The sequence below is a fragment of the Parasteatoda tepidariorum genome, chromosome 9, assembly GCF_043381705.1.
Source record: "Parasteatoda tepidariorum isolate YZ-2023 chromosome 9, CAS_Ptep_4.0, whole genome shotgun sequence".
In the NCBI taxonomy this organism is placed as follows: domain Eukaryota; kingdom Metazoa; phylum Arthropoda; class Arachnida; order Araneae; family Theridiidae; genus Parasteatoda; species Parasteatoda tepidariorum.
Window position 1 is genome coordinate 40,284,804 of NC_092212.1, and position 17,138 is coordinate 40,301,941.

Genomic DNA, 17,138 nt, shown 5'->3' on the forward strand with positions numbered 1-17,138 from the left:
TGAGCATTTTAAAAATACCTAATAATATTGCAATCTTCCTCTGCTTTTATAAAATAAAAAAAAGAAATAATGAAAGTAAAAAAAAAGAAATAATGAAATATAAAAGAAATAAGGAAATTTCTTTTGTTTCTTCAAAACACCTACTTTTGGTGTAACCTTCTACTGAGATTTGGAACTAGCGAAAATACCAAAGTATGATAAAATTAAGCTCCATTTTATGTAACCGGCAAATGAATACCAATTTTTGTTGCAACGTGACTCCGAATTTTTAACAGTGTATTAATTCACTTGTATCTTCTATTAATTCCATTTTTAAACTTCGTTGTTAAAACACATAAATTTTTACCATTTCTTTGACTCACTTCTTTATTAACCAATATTATTACAAATAACTAATTTATCTACTTCCAATAGTAATTATTGAATAAAATCTTTTTTTAATATTCAAGAACAGTTATTAAATCTGACTTGTGTCTGTCTTCTACCATATCTACGAATTGATTTTTTCCTCACTCCAAATTCCTCTATTCTGGAATTATTCCCCATTGCATTTGTCAAAAGTAGTTTACATTACTGTTTATTTAATCATAAAGGTAGACAGGTTCAGGTGATGCAAATTCCAAAATGTTCCTCAGGTACAATTTACTGCGGAATCTGTTGAATGACTAGATATTTCTGTGGAATCTGTTGACTGACTAGATATTTCGGTGGAATCTGCTGAATGACTAGATATTTCCGTGGAATTTGTTGAATGACTAGATATTTCTGTGGAATCTGCTGAATGACTAGATATTTCTGCTTTATGACTATAAAGGCTCCGATTCCGGAGTTATTCCGTATCGCATTAGTTCAAAGAAGTAGTCTTCATTACTGTTGATTAAATCATACAGATTGACAAGTCCAGATGAGGGTAAGGTACCAAAGTATTCTTCAGGCAGAATTTTCATTGGAATCTGTGAATGAAGCTCCTCCCACTCACCAGTTGGATGGAATATAAGCTAGAAGTTAAAATATGTTAAACTAGAAGTTAAAATATGTTAAACTAGAAGTTAAAATATGTTAAATTGGAAATTAAAATACATTAAACTAAAAGTTAAAATACGTTAAACTAGAAGTCAAAATATGTTAAACAAGAAGTTAAAATATGTTAAACTGGAAGTTAAAATATGTTAAACTAGAAGTTAAAATATGTTAAACTAGAAGTTAAAATATGTTAAACTAGAAGTTAATATATAAACTAGAAACAAAATAGAAGTTATTTTACACGGAAACTTCGATTTTCAAAACAATTGTTTTTGGGAATGATTAAGAGCGATTAAAAGCATAATTTAATTCGGCAAACAGATAAAACTGATTATAGTATCATGAAAATTACAATATTAATTCAAAAATTAAAGTAAACCAAAATTTTGTTGTTGAAAGAAATGAGTCTGTTTAGGTTTTTATTTTCAATTAAGTTAATTCAAATTATTTTTAGTTTACTTCATCTTCATAAGAAATATGATAAAGTTACGTACAAAGTTTTTCTTTATTTATGAATTCTTGAAAAGAGAAAAAAAAAACTATGGTCAAAACTATCAGAGTGTGCTTAAATTTACCGATTTTCTGGCTCTATGGGAACACCAAATGCACGTAGGCAATGATTTTGATTAAATTAGCCTCGTAATATACTGTTCTAATGTATGATAAAATTTGGTAAATGTAGCAAAAATTAGTATTTTTATAGTATGCCTTAGAGTATGGATTTAAAGCCATGCTTTAATTAAATTTACTTTTCCATGCTTCGGTTAAATGTACCATGCTTTGGTTAAATTTACTTTTCAGTTTAGTATTTCTTATTTAACGTTTGGTAATATGAATTATAATTTTGAGAACCAGAATTTCCGGTAAACCATTACCATTTGGATGGAAAAATTACCAAATTAATGGTTCATAAATACCATATATTTTGGTTTTATTACTGGAATTGAGATTTCTTTTACCAGAAATATCATTACCATACAGTGCGATAATTTAACCAGAATTTTTCTCTCCGTGTACTGTAGAACAGTTTGAAATCCAAAGAGTGTCTTATAATGTTTGGAGTGTCTTATTATGTTATTAATGCTAGATATTTAGTGATTCAGTCATTGGTTTAGAGATTCAGTTAATGAAATCGTTTTTAATGATTTAGTATGCGATTTAATGATACAACTAGTGATATAATTTGCAAAAATCAATCCATCGATGCGGTTAGATATTCAGTAATTCAATTAGTGATTTAATGATGCCGTTAAATTAATAATTAAATGAATGAACCAGTGAGGGAACTAATGATTGAAAGAATCAGTTCTGAGATCTGTTTTAGTGATTACGTAAATGATTTAGTTATTTAGTTAGTGATTTAATTATTAATTTACTAAGTGATTTGTTGCTGTTATACTTGTTGATTTAGTTGGATGGTGATCTTGATGATGATATTGTTAGCTGGTTAGTGACTCAGTCAGAACGTTTGCTAAGCAAGGAGTTTATTTAGTTAAACTACAAGCGGTAAACAATTAATTGAGTTCCTTCACTAACTGCAGCAACACTTTAAAACACAATCAATATTAAACTGTAAAGTAAATTATAATAGCACCAAAAATCTAATATACAAATAATTTCTTGATCAAGTTTTGGAAGATAGAAGATTTACTTGTTCAATTCGCAACTTACTTTTTCTTTAAGTCCAGGATCCAGTCTATTGAGGGACAAATTGTACAGAGAATTCATAATAACTGGAGCATTTAGGATGTGTCCAGCAACGATGCGCAGCGTCAACGATCGCTAAAAAGTAAGAATTTCTATTAAGTCTTCCGAATTTTATGTACATTTACACGTCAAGACCAAACGATTCGAAATTTTATCAGCATCACTAGATCCCTATTTATCTTGTCAAGTTAAAATCAAACCAGCTAATATTTCATTTAGTAAGAGTCTTTGGTAATTTTATATTTAAGACTGCATTCATTAAGTTTTCCAGTTTATGAATAATGTTTTTTATGACATTCTTAAACTCATTTTCGGCCAAAGGTGTGCGAAAGCACCATTTCAATAAATATTTTTTTCTTAACACTGCGACGTATATTTTTCACGAATTTTATTTTTCTGCTATTGTCAAAGGTTCTTAAGACATCCATAAATTATTAGTAATTCAATTGGAGCAAACACTTTCTGTTGAGAAATTTTTAAACTATTCAAGTTTTTTTTATAAAACTTAAAACGTTTATTGACACATGAAATTTTTTGAAAATGTATAATTATTCCTTTTGAGATTTATCATATGTTTTTATGATTAAAGTTTCAAGTCAGAAAATAAAAAAATAAATGATACAAATTTCATAAGAAAACAAGCGTTTAACTAAATGGTTTGATCATTGATCTGGAGAATGGTGTCCATTCGCACCATTTTATTTCTCAAATAAAAGATAATTTTTCATACACGAAATTTTTTTGTGTCCTAATGAATGTAATGTAAGCATATTTCAATGAAAATAATACCACATTTTATAAAATTCCTACGCTTGGCCTAAAATGGGTTAAAACTTTCAGAAATATAATTTTGACTGTTAAAAATACTGTCTGGCAACCACAAGATGAACCTCCTTCTTTCTGACAGCAATCTCAATGAGACCTCAACCTATGATTGCCATACAGAAGACTTTTTTAAATATAAAATTTTCATTATTTATGTAAAACAAAATATCGAATACGTCATATATTTCGAAGATGGATTGAATTCTTGAAGGTGTAAACTCAGACCACTTCTCCGCTGAAAATTCTTTCAAATCGCAAATCATGGTTATTCCACAAAGTTGAGTTACAGGGTTTGTTAGAAGAGTTTCAAATATTAAGAAATCCAATCGCATTAGCTCTTCAAAGCTACACACATTAGGATCAAACTTCCCTGAAATAAAGAAAACAATTACTATTTTATTATTTAATATTACAATTACTATATGTCCGTATTACTATTACGATAACTATATTTCCGTATTACTATTAAAATTACAATATTTCCGTAGAATTTGAAGATTGACCGTTAGTTTATAGTCAGTATCCATAATTGAAAAGATTTTTAGCCAAATTAGCTGAGTTGAAAGTTAATTAATATAACCTGCTTCTGCTCTTTGAAAAAAAGGCCCTGTGACCGTAACTATAACGAACTTATGATAAATTAGCAGAGCTGACTCTTAATTTATACGGCAATTATATGAAGTTTCCTTACAATATTATGTTAGGGAAGCAAAAGTCCAGGTTCGAACCCTGTCACTGCTGAAGAGCATCTCTCTTGCAGTCTCTCCACATTGGTGACGACGGACAAATAACAAGCAACTCTCTCACTCCTCGACTGATGTATAGTAGTTCTACACTATTTCGCCTTTTTCCACTGTTCGCCTTGATTCGAATGATCAACTGAATCTCAAGCAACGCCAAGGGCAGAACTGAAATTGGATTTTACGATACTTCTTTAATTCAGCGCCAATGTTCTTATATTTTACAAAAAAAAAAGAAAAAAATGTACTTTTATGGTCATTCTAGCTTTACGGGCATACATTTATTTTTACGTCAATGACTGGAACACTTTTTGTTGGTCACTAGCCGTAATTAAAGGATGGAATTTTTTAGAGTCTTACTACATTTCAAATATACCACCAGTTTTAGTAAATGAGAATTAAAAAATATTTTTATTTGTGTATCTATACTCCGAATTGATACCAAGAGTTTTATGAAATTCTAAAAAATAAAACTCAGAATAATTTGGAATAATCAGAATTATTTCTATTTATTTTGTAAAATATTTATAAACCAATAATTTTCGATTTCACTAATACAATTACTAATAAACCTGAGGACTGAATTTCAGATTCGAATCACTAGAGTGATATATATTGATTCAAATCACTGTGTTATTGCGAATCAGTGATTTAATCCAATTGATGTTAAGTCATTTAACTCGTTTATCTTTTTATTATTTAAATGTATTACTATGAAATAGCAAATTCAAATATTTAGATTTTTATTAACCTAGTTAAACTTAAAATACCTATTTGCTTTAAATTAAGTAAAATATGTCTTTACATTCATTTGTCACTTTTTTCACTCACCTTGCTTTTCGTTGATTTGCGAGAAATGATTAAAAAAAAAAATTCGATTTAATCATAAACGTTAATTTCGAGTCACAGATAACAGTTTTATTACACGTAATAGATCTGTTATCTGAGTAAACTATGATCAATAGCAAACAATTTTGATAAAAAATGCTGCATTTATTAACTTTATCAAATTTTTATAATTCTTTTCTAATCAGTTTTATAGATTAATTCTATTTATTTTATAAAATTTTTATGAACCAATTATTTTATAATCCTTTTTTAGTAAATAAATTTTTAATTATTTATGAAACTTTAATGCAAAATCAACAATGCAGTCAATATGATATAGAATGACTAGACAACGAAGAAAAATTTTAATTTGATTTTGTTCCTTTATGGATAATAAATGATAAATTTGCATTTTTACTACACGTTGCACTTATTAGCTAAAATATAAAACACGTTCAAAGATATCTGTTTTGTATAAAAGACGAAATTTTTTGAAGTTATACTTCTTATGCGACTTCCAACAAGGTTGCGTTAAACGTTTAACGCTACATTTTTATTGACCGGGAAATCACGTGGTAGGATCCAGTTTTCCCTCATTCATTTCCATATTGTTTTGGTTCTCACTAGCATAAAAATAATAAAAGTCATAAAAGTATTGCTTTTCTACAAATATTTTTTTAGTTTGTTTTGATACACATATAATTTAATAGGGTAGTATTTTTTATTTTCAAATTTAGTGGATAACAATTGTAAAAAATGAGTGAAAACAATTCCACGGACAATGCGACGGATTTAAGGTTATGTCAAGGTAGGTCTCTTGTGAATATCAATTGATTGTTAGGTTTTCTCTTCTGAAATTACATTATGACGCAGTCACATACATTATTAATATAAATACGTTTTCCAGGCAAGCACTTCCACTGGTTCAAAAAAGAAAAATTGCACAATATTACCGTGATTACAGAACACGGAAGCGAGCGGAGCAGGAAAAAGAGTCGTTGAATAGAACTAGTGATCCTTCTACGACTGCTGATTCTTCTACAATTAACGTCGCAGGTTGCGAAGTTTAACTTCCTCCACGCACTATTTTTTTATACATTACACTCGTCATACCAGTAGAATATATCGTTTTATTTGGCCATTTTTTTACAGAACAAAAAAACAGTGAACATTTTTGTTTCAGTGTCAATTTCACTTTGACAAACCTACAGCAAATTAAAAAACCAATACTAATTACAAAACATTATTAACAGCTTAAAAAATAAGAAACTTTTTCTTGTTATAAAAAAAAAGTGAATAAATTTCAATTAAAATTATTTTATCGCTGTGGTCAGTAAAGATTCGAAAATTAATTAATTTATTATAATGTATTGATTTTATTATTCTTATTTGTTAATTTGAATCGATTGATTCGAATCCGCCGATTTTTCTTAGTGATTCAAAACGATTGTTCAAAAAATCGTTATTCAAGTAATCAATTCCGAATTATCGAATTAGAATCAATTTTAAGGTTCCGTTTAACCTGATTCTAATTTTAAAATATTTCATATTTGTCTAGACAATATTAGTCGCTATTACAATACAATAACAATATTAGTCGCTATTACAATACAATTATAATATTAGTCGCTATTACAATACAATTACAATATTAGTGCCGACCGGCCTGTGTAGGGGGCAGGGAACTGTCCTTGCATCAGAAAGGTCCTGGGTTCGAATCCCGGTCAAGGCATGGATGTTTCTTTCCCTCTCTGTGTGTTCCATGTCCTTTCTCCTTTGTGTGTGAATGTGACCCGCCCTATAAACGGGTTGTGTGAATGGCGTGACAAAAGTCGAATTCCTGGCCATAGATGGCGCCACTGAAAGACAGGAACAATTGCACCCCCACTGCCTAAACAGTCATACGGCAAAAAAAAAAAACAATATTAGTCGCTACAGCATTGCACCCTCTTCTTGAAATCAAGATAAAAAGACAGGACAACGTCTCATCATAACGCTTTTAGTCTAGTTTATGAATTATGAGATTTTCGATCAAAGCACATTTTCACTGTTTTAGGTCAATGGACATACTCCATCAAATTATACTTATGGGTTAGAGATAGAGAACACATTAAGCACGTTAACTTACCTAATCTGTGGATTAAAACGACAGAGTTGTCTTTTGTACGAAATGGCAATGCAGCAATATGATTCAAAGACTGAGCTCTCAAGGTGGTTTGTGGCAGAAAGAGTTCGAATATATCCGAATGTTTCCTATGACAGGCGTAGTATCTTTTTATTCTTTTGACTGCTAAAGACGTCTTAAATGAAGACCCTCGAAGAAATCTCATCAGAAAATTGGTGTTCAAGTTCGGTGTCACATCATGGCATGTTTCTAAAGTGGATAACTACAGTTTAAAACAAGGCTCTTAATCGGATAAGAGAGTAAATAAGAAAGGTGATAAAAACTATCGTGTAAAAGCTGTAATGTGATACCTATCTGAGTTAAGTGATGAAAAGCTTTAAAAATTGTGAAAATGAGTATTTTATTTCAAGTTAATACTTAATCGGGGGCTTATTCACACGTTAAAGGGTATAGTTCGTGGCTTAACTACCACTACAAACATTAAATATCAATTCACTAGTATATAACACATGTTAACTTGATTCTCTCTAGAGGTATCATTTGATAGATGAAGGTTGACATAGTCGATAATAATAACTCCATATAAAATAAATAAATAGCACTAAACGACTAGTGGTATTCACTCATCGAATTCTATCAAAGATAAAATTCTGGAAGGGGAGTAATGTGACGTAATTACCACCACAAATATTAAATACTAAATCACTAGTATATAAGACATTTTAACTTGATTCTATCAAGAGGTACCCTTTAATAGATGAAGGTTGACATAGTCGATAATAATAACTCCATAAAAAATAATGAGCGAAAAATAAATAATTAAACAGCATGAATTATCTAGTGGTAATCGCTCATCGAACCCCATCTTCCCTTATTGCTACATATCTTCGATGGAAAAGTAGATAGCCCTATGGGCTAGGAACTTCGAAAAATAGAATTTATATTGGATATTGGATTCTATCAAGAGGTACCTTTTAATAGATGAAGTTTGACATAGTCGATAATTATACCCTCTTAGGTTAAACGCCAATTAAAGAAAAAATTTACACCATGCTTAGATGTATTTATTTTTTTCAAGATTTATTTTCGCCAGTTTTGGTTTACGTTTGGAAACTATCTGACGACTCGACTCTGTAGATTGTTTACAAATCGACATTTTACAGAAATAGATAATTATTGTGAAAGCCATGCACGTTTAGTTGCATAATAAAGAAAATTGTGTTATAATAAGAAGATTACATAATTTTTCAATTGCATGTAATAATTTTATAATATTTAATTTTTAAACGCTTTGGTTGTGTTAAGCTTAGTTGAGAATTCAGATTAATATTATCCCTGTGGTGAATGTATGCTTGATTAACAAGCTAATTTTATTTTAAGAAATGTTTCATACATACCTTAATAAATAATTCTTACTTTATATTGTATCGTAAAAAGTAACTTAACGGATTCTTATGTGTTTCAAATCTTGCAATAATTATTAATTTTAATGTTGCTGAATACCAAAATTGGAGCGGAAACTTTACACCAAGTAGTGTAAAAAGAACATTCTGGTGATACACTACATCAGAAATGATTCTTGGTTCTCAGTGTAGTGAAACATCAAGATCCAAAAGCTCCACGACACCAATTAGGTGTAAGGTAGTTGCAATCAGTTTCGGCGTTGAGATACACTAAAATGTTAGTAAAATTTTTTTTTTTTAAAAAGTGCGGAATCTTTTTTTTAAAAAATAGTGTAGAAATAAAGTTGTACAGTATGCAAAAAAGAAAAGAAAAAAAGAAAAAGAAAAACGGACCACTTTGAAAAGTCAGATACTTAAAGTTCGATTTCTCAGGCACTATTCGACCAACTTTGCTCAAATTTTGCATTTTGCTATATATAAGTACATTCTTTAAAATGATGCAAAAAATTGTATATCTTACGAGTCAAAATTTTTTCGATTATTCCTAAATAAAGAATATTAAATATTTACTAAAAATTATTTTTGCCTGGAATTATCTTTGGATAAACGAATTTTATAATTGCGTGTAAAAAAATTTCAATTCGCTTAAAACGTTCTCGAGGTATAGCGAAGTAAAATTAACATTATGGGATCTAAACTTTGGAGCTCTCTCCTAAACAAAACTATGTGCACCATATTTTCCAAATTGCGGCTACCTCCTATATATTGGAGGTCAGACATCTGAGCCCCTTGAAAAAAAGGTATGTTTATTCGGGGAAAGTACATTTTTGTATCTGATTTCGCAACTTATTAGTCTGCATTTATTAATTAGCCCCTCGAGCTGTTAAGATTGAGTCCTAGAATGTGAGAATCCCAACATTAGATCAAAAGTTATTCAAGGTGGTCCGTTTTGTTTTGGTCCACTGTTCAACCAAGTTCAAAATTTCCATACGTACTTTGTTGCAAAGTCTGAAAAACTGCGGTATATANTTCCGTATTACTATTACAATTACTATATTTCCGTATTACTATTACAATTACTATATTTCCGTATTACTATTACAATTACTATATTTCCGTATTACTATTACAATTACTATATTTCCGTATTACTATTACAATTACTATATTTCCGTATTACTATTACAATTACTATATTTCCGTATTACTATTACAATTACTATATTTCCGTATTACTATTACAATTACTATATTTCCGTATTACTATTACAATTACTATATTTCCGTATTACTATTACAATTACTATATTTCCGTATTACTATTACAATTACTATATTTCCGTATTACTATTACAATTACTATATTTCCGTATTACTATTACAATTACTATATTTCCGTATTACTATTACAATTACTATATTTCCGTATTACTATTACAATTACTATATTTCCGTATTACTATTACAATTACTATATTTCCGTATTACTATTACAATTACTATATTTCCGTATTACTATTACAATTACTATATTTCCGTATTACTATTACAATTACTATATTTCCGTATTACTATTACAATTACTATATTTCCGTATTACTATTACAATTACTATATTTCCGTATTACTATTACAATTACTATATTTCCGTATTACTATTACAATTACTATATTTCCGTATTACTATTACAATTACTATATTTCCGTATTACTATTACAATTACTATATTTCCGTATTACTATTACAATTACTATATTTCCGTATTACTATTACAATTACTATATTTCCGTATTACTATTACAATTACTATATTTCCGTATTACTATTACAATTATTATATATCCGTATTACTATTACAATTACTATACTTCTGCATTACTATATTTCCGTATTACTATTACAATTACTATATTTCCGTATTACTATTACAATTACTATATTTCTGCATTACTATTACAATTACTATATTTCCGTATTACTATTACAATTACTATATTTCCGTATTACTATTATAATTACTATATTTCCGCATTACTATTACAGTTACTATATTTCCGTATTACTATTACAAATACTATATTTCTATAGAATTCGGAGATTGACCGTTAGTTTATAGTCAGTATCCATAATTGAAAGGATTTTTAGCAAAATTAGCTGAGTTGAAAATTAATTAATATAACCTGCTTCTGTTCTTTGAAAAAAAAGGCCCTGGGACCGTAACTATAACGAACTTATGATAAATTAGCATAGCCGACACTTAATTTATACGGTTATTACATAAAATTTCCCTACAGCATTATGATAGGGACACAAAAGTCCGGGTTCGAACACAGTCGGTGCTAAAGAACATCTCTCTTGCAGTCTCTCCACATTGGTGACGACGGACAAATAACAAACAACTCTCTCACTCCCCGACAGATGTATGGTAGCTCTACACTATTTCGCCCCGTTCCATTGTTCGCCTTGATTCGATTAATCAACTGAATCTCAAACAATGCCAAGGCCCGAACTGAAATTGGCTTTCACGATAATTCTTCAATTCATAGCCAATGTTTTTACATTTTACAAATAAATAAATAAACAACATGTACTTTTATGGTCAGCCTAACTTTACGGGCATACATTTATTTTAATGTCAATGAGTGGAACACTTTTTGTTGGTCACTACCCGAAATTAAAGGATTGAATTACTACATTTCAAATATAGCAACAGTTTTAGTCAATAAGATTTAAAAAATATTTTTATTTACGTATCTATACTCCGAATTGATACCGAGAGTTTTATGAAATTCTAAAAAATAAAACTCAGAATAATTCCGAATTATCGGAATTAATTCTATTTATTTTGTAAAATATTTATTAACCAATCATTTTCGATTTCACTAATCCAATTACAAATAAACCTGAGGACTGAATTTCAGATTCGAATCACTAGAGTGATATATTGATTCAAATCACTGTGTTAAAGCGAATCAGTGTTTTAATTCAATTGATGTTAAGTCATTTAACTCGTTTATCTTTTTATTATTTAAATTTATTACTACGCAATAGCAAATTCAGATATTTAGATAATATTTAGATAAAAATCTAGGAACCAAGTTAACCTGAAGCTAGTTAAACTTAACCTAGTTAATGAACCTAGTTAAACTTGAACTGCATATTTGCTTTAAATGAAGTAAAATTTGTTCGTATATTCATTTGACGCTTTTTTCACTACTTTGCTTTTTGTTGATTTGCGAGAAATGATAAAATTCTATTTATTCATTAACGTTGATTTTGAGTCACAGATAACAGTTCTATTATACGTAATAGATCTGTTATCTGAGCCAACTATGATTAATAGCAAACAATTTTGATAAAAAATTTTGCATTTATTAACTTTATTAAATTTTTATAATTCTTTTCTAACCAGTTTTATAGATTAATTCCATTTATTTTGTAAAATTTTTATAAACCAATTCTTTTATAATCCTTTCTTAGTAACTAAATTTTTTAATTATTTATGGAACTTTAATGGAAAATCAGCAATACGATCAATATGATAAAGAATAACTATAGACAGCGAAGAAACATTTTAATTTGATTTTGTTCCTTTACGGATAATAAATGATAAAATTGCATTTTACTACACTCTGCACTCAATAACCAAAATATGAAACACTTTCGAAGACATTTTTTCGGCAAGACATGCATACAAGACATTTTTTTATATATTAGACTCGCCATACCAGTATAGTATATCGTTTTATTTGGTCATTTTTTTACAGAAGAAAAGAACAGTGAACATTTTTGTTTTAATATCGATTTCACTGTGCCAAAACTAATTACAAAACATTATTAACAGCTTAAAAAATAAATTGAAGAAACTTTTTAACGTTATGAAAAAAAAGTGAATAAATTTCAATTAAAATTATTTTATCGCTGTGGGCAGTAAAGATTCAAAAATTAATTGATTTATTTTAATGTATTAATTTTATTATTCTTATTCGTTAATTTGAATCGATTCATTCGAATCCGCCGATTTTTCTTAGTGATTCAAAACAATTGCTCAAAAAATCGTTATTCAAATTATCGATTCCGAATTATCAAATTAGAATCAATTTTAAGGTTCCGTTTAACCTGATTCTAATTTTAAAATATTTCATATTTGTCTAGACAATATTAATCGCTATTACAATACAATAACAGTATTTGTCGCTATTACAATACCAACAACAATATTAGTCGCTATTACATTACAATTACAATATTAGACGCTACAGCACTGCACCCTCTTCTTGAAATCAAGATGAAAGGACAGGACAACGTCTCATCATAACGCTTTTAGTCCAGTTTAGGGGACGTTCAAAAAGTACGTACGTAAAAATGGAGAAATTTCACCCCCCCCTTTGTACATTACCGTACATAAGGTCTTACTCCCCCCCCTTAGAGTAGGTACATTTTTTTAGTCTACCCCCTTTTTCATAAAAATTGAGATAATTATGTTTTAAATAAAATTAAATATTTATTTAAAATAATTTATTCATTTAAATTATTTAAACAATAACACCCAACTTTATCTTTGAATCAATAAATAAAACAATCTTATCTGATCAACATAATAATTTTCTACAATCAATACAATTAATCTACAGTATTTTCCCAAGGACATTTCAAATGCTTCTCGAGAGACATCAATTCAGCGTTACTCTTGTCTGCGACTGATGAAAAATTTAGATTATCTTCATCAACGAGATCATTCATCCTCGATCCATTCTGCATCATCTTCGTTTTCCTGGTTTCGGAGGATGACCAAAAGTTCTTTCGCTCGACGAGCTACAACACGAACTGGTCTTACATTGTTGATTTGCAAAGAAGATTTGCATATTTTCTTGTGATCTTTCAAACAAGTTAAAGATGCAAAATATGTCCCACAAGTAGGACGAATTTTGCGTTTAATATCACCTTCTACCGATGGGCGTGCTGCATCGTATGGTATTTCTGTGATGGAGTTCAAGCTTATTTTTTGATTAACAGCAGCTTTTACAATTGGCTCCAACGTTTGAGATAAAAATAATGATGGAAAAGTTCCTCGTGGTTGATTACTCATTCTAACAAGTGATCGCCGTGTGAAAAAAAAATACAAGAACAAACATATGTATAATACATGTGTAGGAAAAAGTCAAATTTAAATTTGGTGCATGCTTATAATGTACGTACTTTGCATAATACCTCCCCCTCCCCATTGTACAAAACCGTACAAAATAGCAAATCCCCTCCCCCCTTCGGGATGTACGTACTTTTTGAATGGCCCCTTATGGATTATGATATTTTCGATAAAAGCACATTTTCTCTGGTTTAAGTGAATGGACATACTCCATTTGTTGTAACGTTCTATGAGTTAGGGATAGAGAACACCTTAAGCAGGCTAACTTACCTAATCTGTGGATTAAAACGATAGAGTTGTCTTTTGCACGAAATGGCAGGGCAGTAATATGATTCAAAGACTGGGCTCTCAAGGTGGTTTGTGGCAGAAAGAGTTCGAATATATCCGAATGTTTCCTGTGACAGGCGTAGTATCTTTTTATTCTTTTGACTGCTAAAGACGTCTTAAATGAAGACCCTCGAAGAAATCTCATCAGAAAATTGGTGTTCAAGTTCGGTGTCACATCATGGCATGTTTCTAAAGTGGGCAATTTCAGTTTAAAACAAGGGTCTTAATCGGACAAAAGGACGAGGCAAACATGTAATAATTCATAGGGTAAATATGAAAGGTGATAAAAACTATGGTGCAAAAGCTGTAATGCAGAGATGCCAACTTGCTCCGGACAGCGAATAATTATTTTCAAGTGGTAGTTTATTAATTGTGATTCTTGGGTTAACAAATTCAATTTAGTTGATTTTTATCCACCACTATTTCTAAATAATTCGTAGGCTTATATAATTCACCACTTTATAGTAGTTTTGTCATGCTAGATTTTTTTTAAAAACAAGCAAAATTAGTCAAATATTTGCAAAATTTACTTTGCATTTATTTACCGTTTTTTTTTTTTAATTATTTTGGCGTGTCCGGAGCAGTTGGCATCTCTGGTAATGTAATACCTATCTGAGTTTAGCGAGGAAAAACTTTAAAAGTTGTGTAAATGAATACTTTATTTCAAGTTAATACTTAACCCCTGGACATATCATTTCTTGATAGAGAAATGATCTTTAATTGCACTGTAAACAACAACTCGCGACGGAATGTCGAAAGAGATGCCAAATGCTCCGGACACGCCAAAATAATTAAAAAAAAAAAAACAGTGAATAACTATAAACTAAATTTTGCAAATATTTGACTAATTTTGCTTGCTTTTTAAAAGGTATAGCATGACATAACTACTATAAAGTGGTGAATTATATAAGCCTACGAATTATTTAGAAATAGCGGTGGATAAAAAACTACTAAATTACCCTTTAATAAAAAAATAATGAGTGAAATATAAATAATTAAGCAGCATTAATTATCTAGTGGTATTCGCTCATCTAATTCTATCAAATATAAAATTCTGGAAGGGGAGTAATGTGACGTAATTCCCATTAATAATATTGAATATTAATTCACTATTATATATATTGTGGCGTAACTACCACTACAAATATTAAATACCAAATCAGTAGTATATAAGACGCGTTAACTTGATTCGATCTAGATGTACCTTTTGATAGACGAAGGTTGACATAGTCGATAACTATATCCCCTTACGTTAAACGCCAATTATAAAGAAAATTTACACCATGCTTAGATATATTTATTCTTTTCAAGATTTATTTTCGCCAGGTTTGGCGTACGTTTGGAAATTATCAGACAATTCTGTAGATTGTTTACAAATCGAGCAGGAGAAAGTGAAAGTTTGTCTCGTATGCTACTGAACATTTTGCAGAAGCAGAAATAGATAATTATTATGCATGCTTACTTGCATAATAAAGATAATTATATTATCATAAGAAGATTAGATAATTTTTCAATTGTATGTAATAATTTTATAATATTTAATTTTTAAACGCTTTGGTTTTGTTAAGCTTAGTTGAGAATTCAGATTAATATTATCGCTGTGCTGTGTGTATGCTTGATTAACAAACTAATTTTATTTTAAGAAATGTTGCATGTGTGCATTCTTAATAAATATATTCTTCTTTATATTGTATAGTAAAAAATAACTTAACGGATTCTTATGTGTTTCAAAGCTTACTATAATTATAAATTTTAATGTTGCTGAATTACAAAAATGGCAGCGGAAACTTTGCACTAAGTAGTGTTAAAACAGCATTTTGGTGATACACTATGCCAAAAACTATCCTTGTTTTTTAGTGTGGTGAAACATAAAGATCTAAAAGCTGTGTATGATGTTTCACAATAACATTTAGGTGTAAAGTGGTTGCCATCATTTTTGATGTTGAGATACATAAACAATTTTTATAGTGCAGAAATAAAGTTGTACAGTGAGCAATTAACTAAACTAAACTCAGTGGCGCGACAGCCAATAGAGGGCCAAAGCCTACTGTGCCCATCTCAGTTCTCTTGACCTTGGGCTCTGGGGCTCAAGCGCAGATGTTCCGGTCAGGTGGTCAGCCGAACACGGAACCCCCAGTGTTTAGTTCCCAAGCATGCTTGGTACTCATTTATCGACCCACTGAAGGGATGAAAGGCTGAGTCAACCTTGCCCGGCCCCAGGATCGAACCAGGAACCTGTGGCATGACAGCGCGAGGCGCTATCGCTCAGCCACCTAGCAGTGAGCAATGAAAGAAAAAAAAAATGGACCACCTTGAAAAATCAGATATCTAAAATTTGATTCTATTCAACCTATTCGAACTATTCAACCAATTTCACTCAAATTTTGTACCTTGTAAATTTTGTACTATTCTAATTTTGTACTATTGTAAATTTTGTACTATTCTAAAATTTTGTACTATTTGTAAATTTTGTACTATTCTAAAACAAAATAATGAAAAATAATGAATATTTACTAAAAATTATTTTTGCATGGAATTATCTTTGGATAAACGAATTTTATAATTGCGTGTAAAAAATTTTCGATTCGCTTAAAACGTTCTTGAGGTTTAGCGAAGTTAACATTAAGGGGTTTAAACTTTGGAGCTCTCTCCTGACCGAAACTATGGGAACCATTTTTCCCAGATTGCGGCTACCTCCTATATATTGGAGGTAGGAGGTAAGACATCCGAACCCCTGAAAAAAAGGTATGTTTATTCGGAGAAAGTACATTTTTGTATCTGATTTCACAACTTAATAGTCTGCACTTATTAATTAGCATATTTGAGGTCACCCCTCGTGCTATTAAGATTGAGTCCTGGATCGTGAAAATCCCAACATTAGATCAAAAGTTATTCAAGGTGGTCTGTTTTTTTTGGTGCACTGTACAACCAACTTCAATTTCCATAAATACTTTCTTGCAAAGTCTGAAAAACTGCGTATTGTATATATATACTCCATTTGTTGTAACGTTCT

The 17,138-nt window shown here is 29.9% G+C and overlaps 1 protein-coding gene across 1 annotated transcript in view; it reads right to left on the reverse strand.

Moving 5' to 3' along the window:
• Positions 1 to 348: 348 nt before the first annotated feature.
• LOC107452802 (alpha-tocopherol transfer protein-like) overlaps positions 349 to 17,138 on the reverse strand; it is a gene marked incomplete in the record, with an annotated part of 20,300 nt that continues 3,510 nt past the window's right edge. Inside the window, 4 exon segments of the mRNA XM_043047266.2 lie at positions 349 to 998; positions 2,695 to 2,805; positions 3,732 to 3,925; positions 7,252 to 7,489. Coding sequence (XP_042903200.2) covers positions 807 to 998; positions 2,695 to 2,805; positions 3,732 to 3,925; positions 7,252 to 7,489 — 735 coding nt within the window.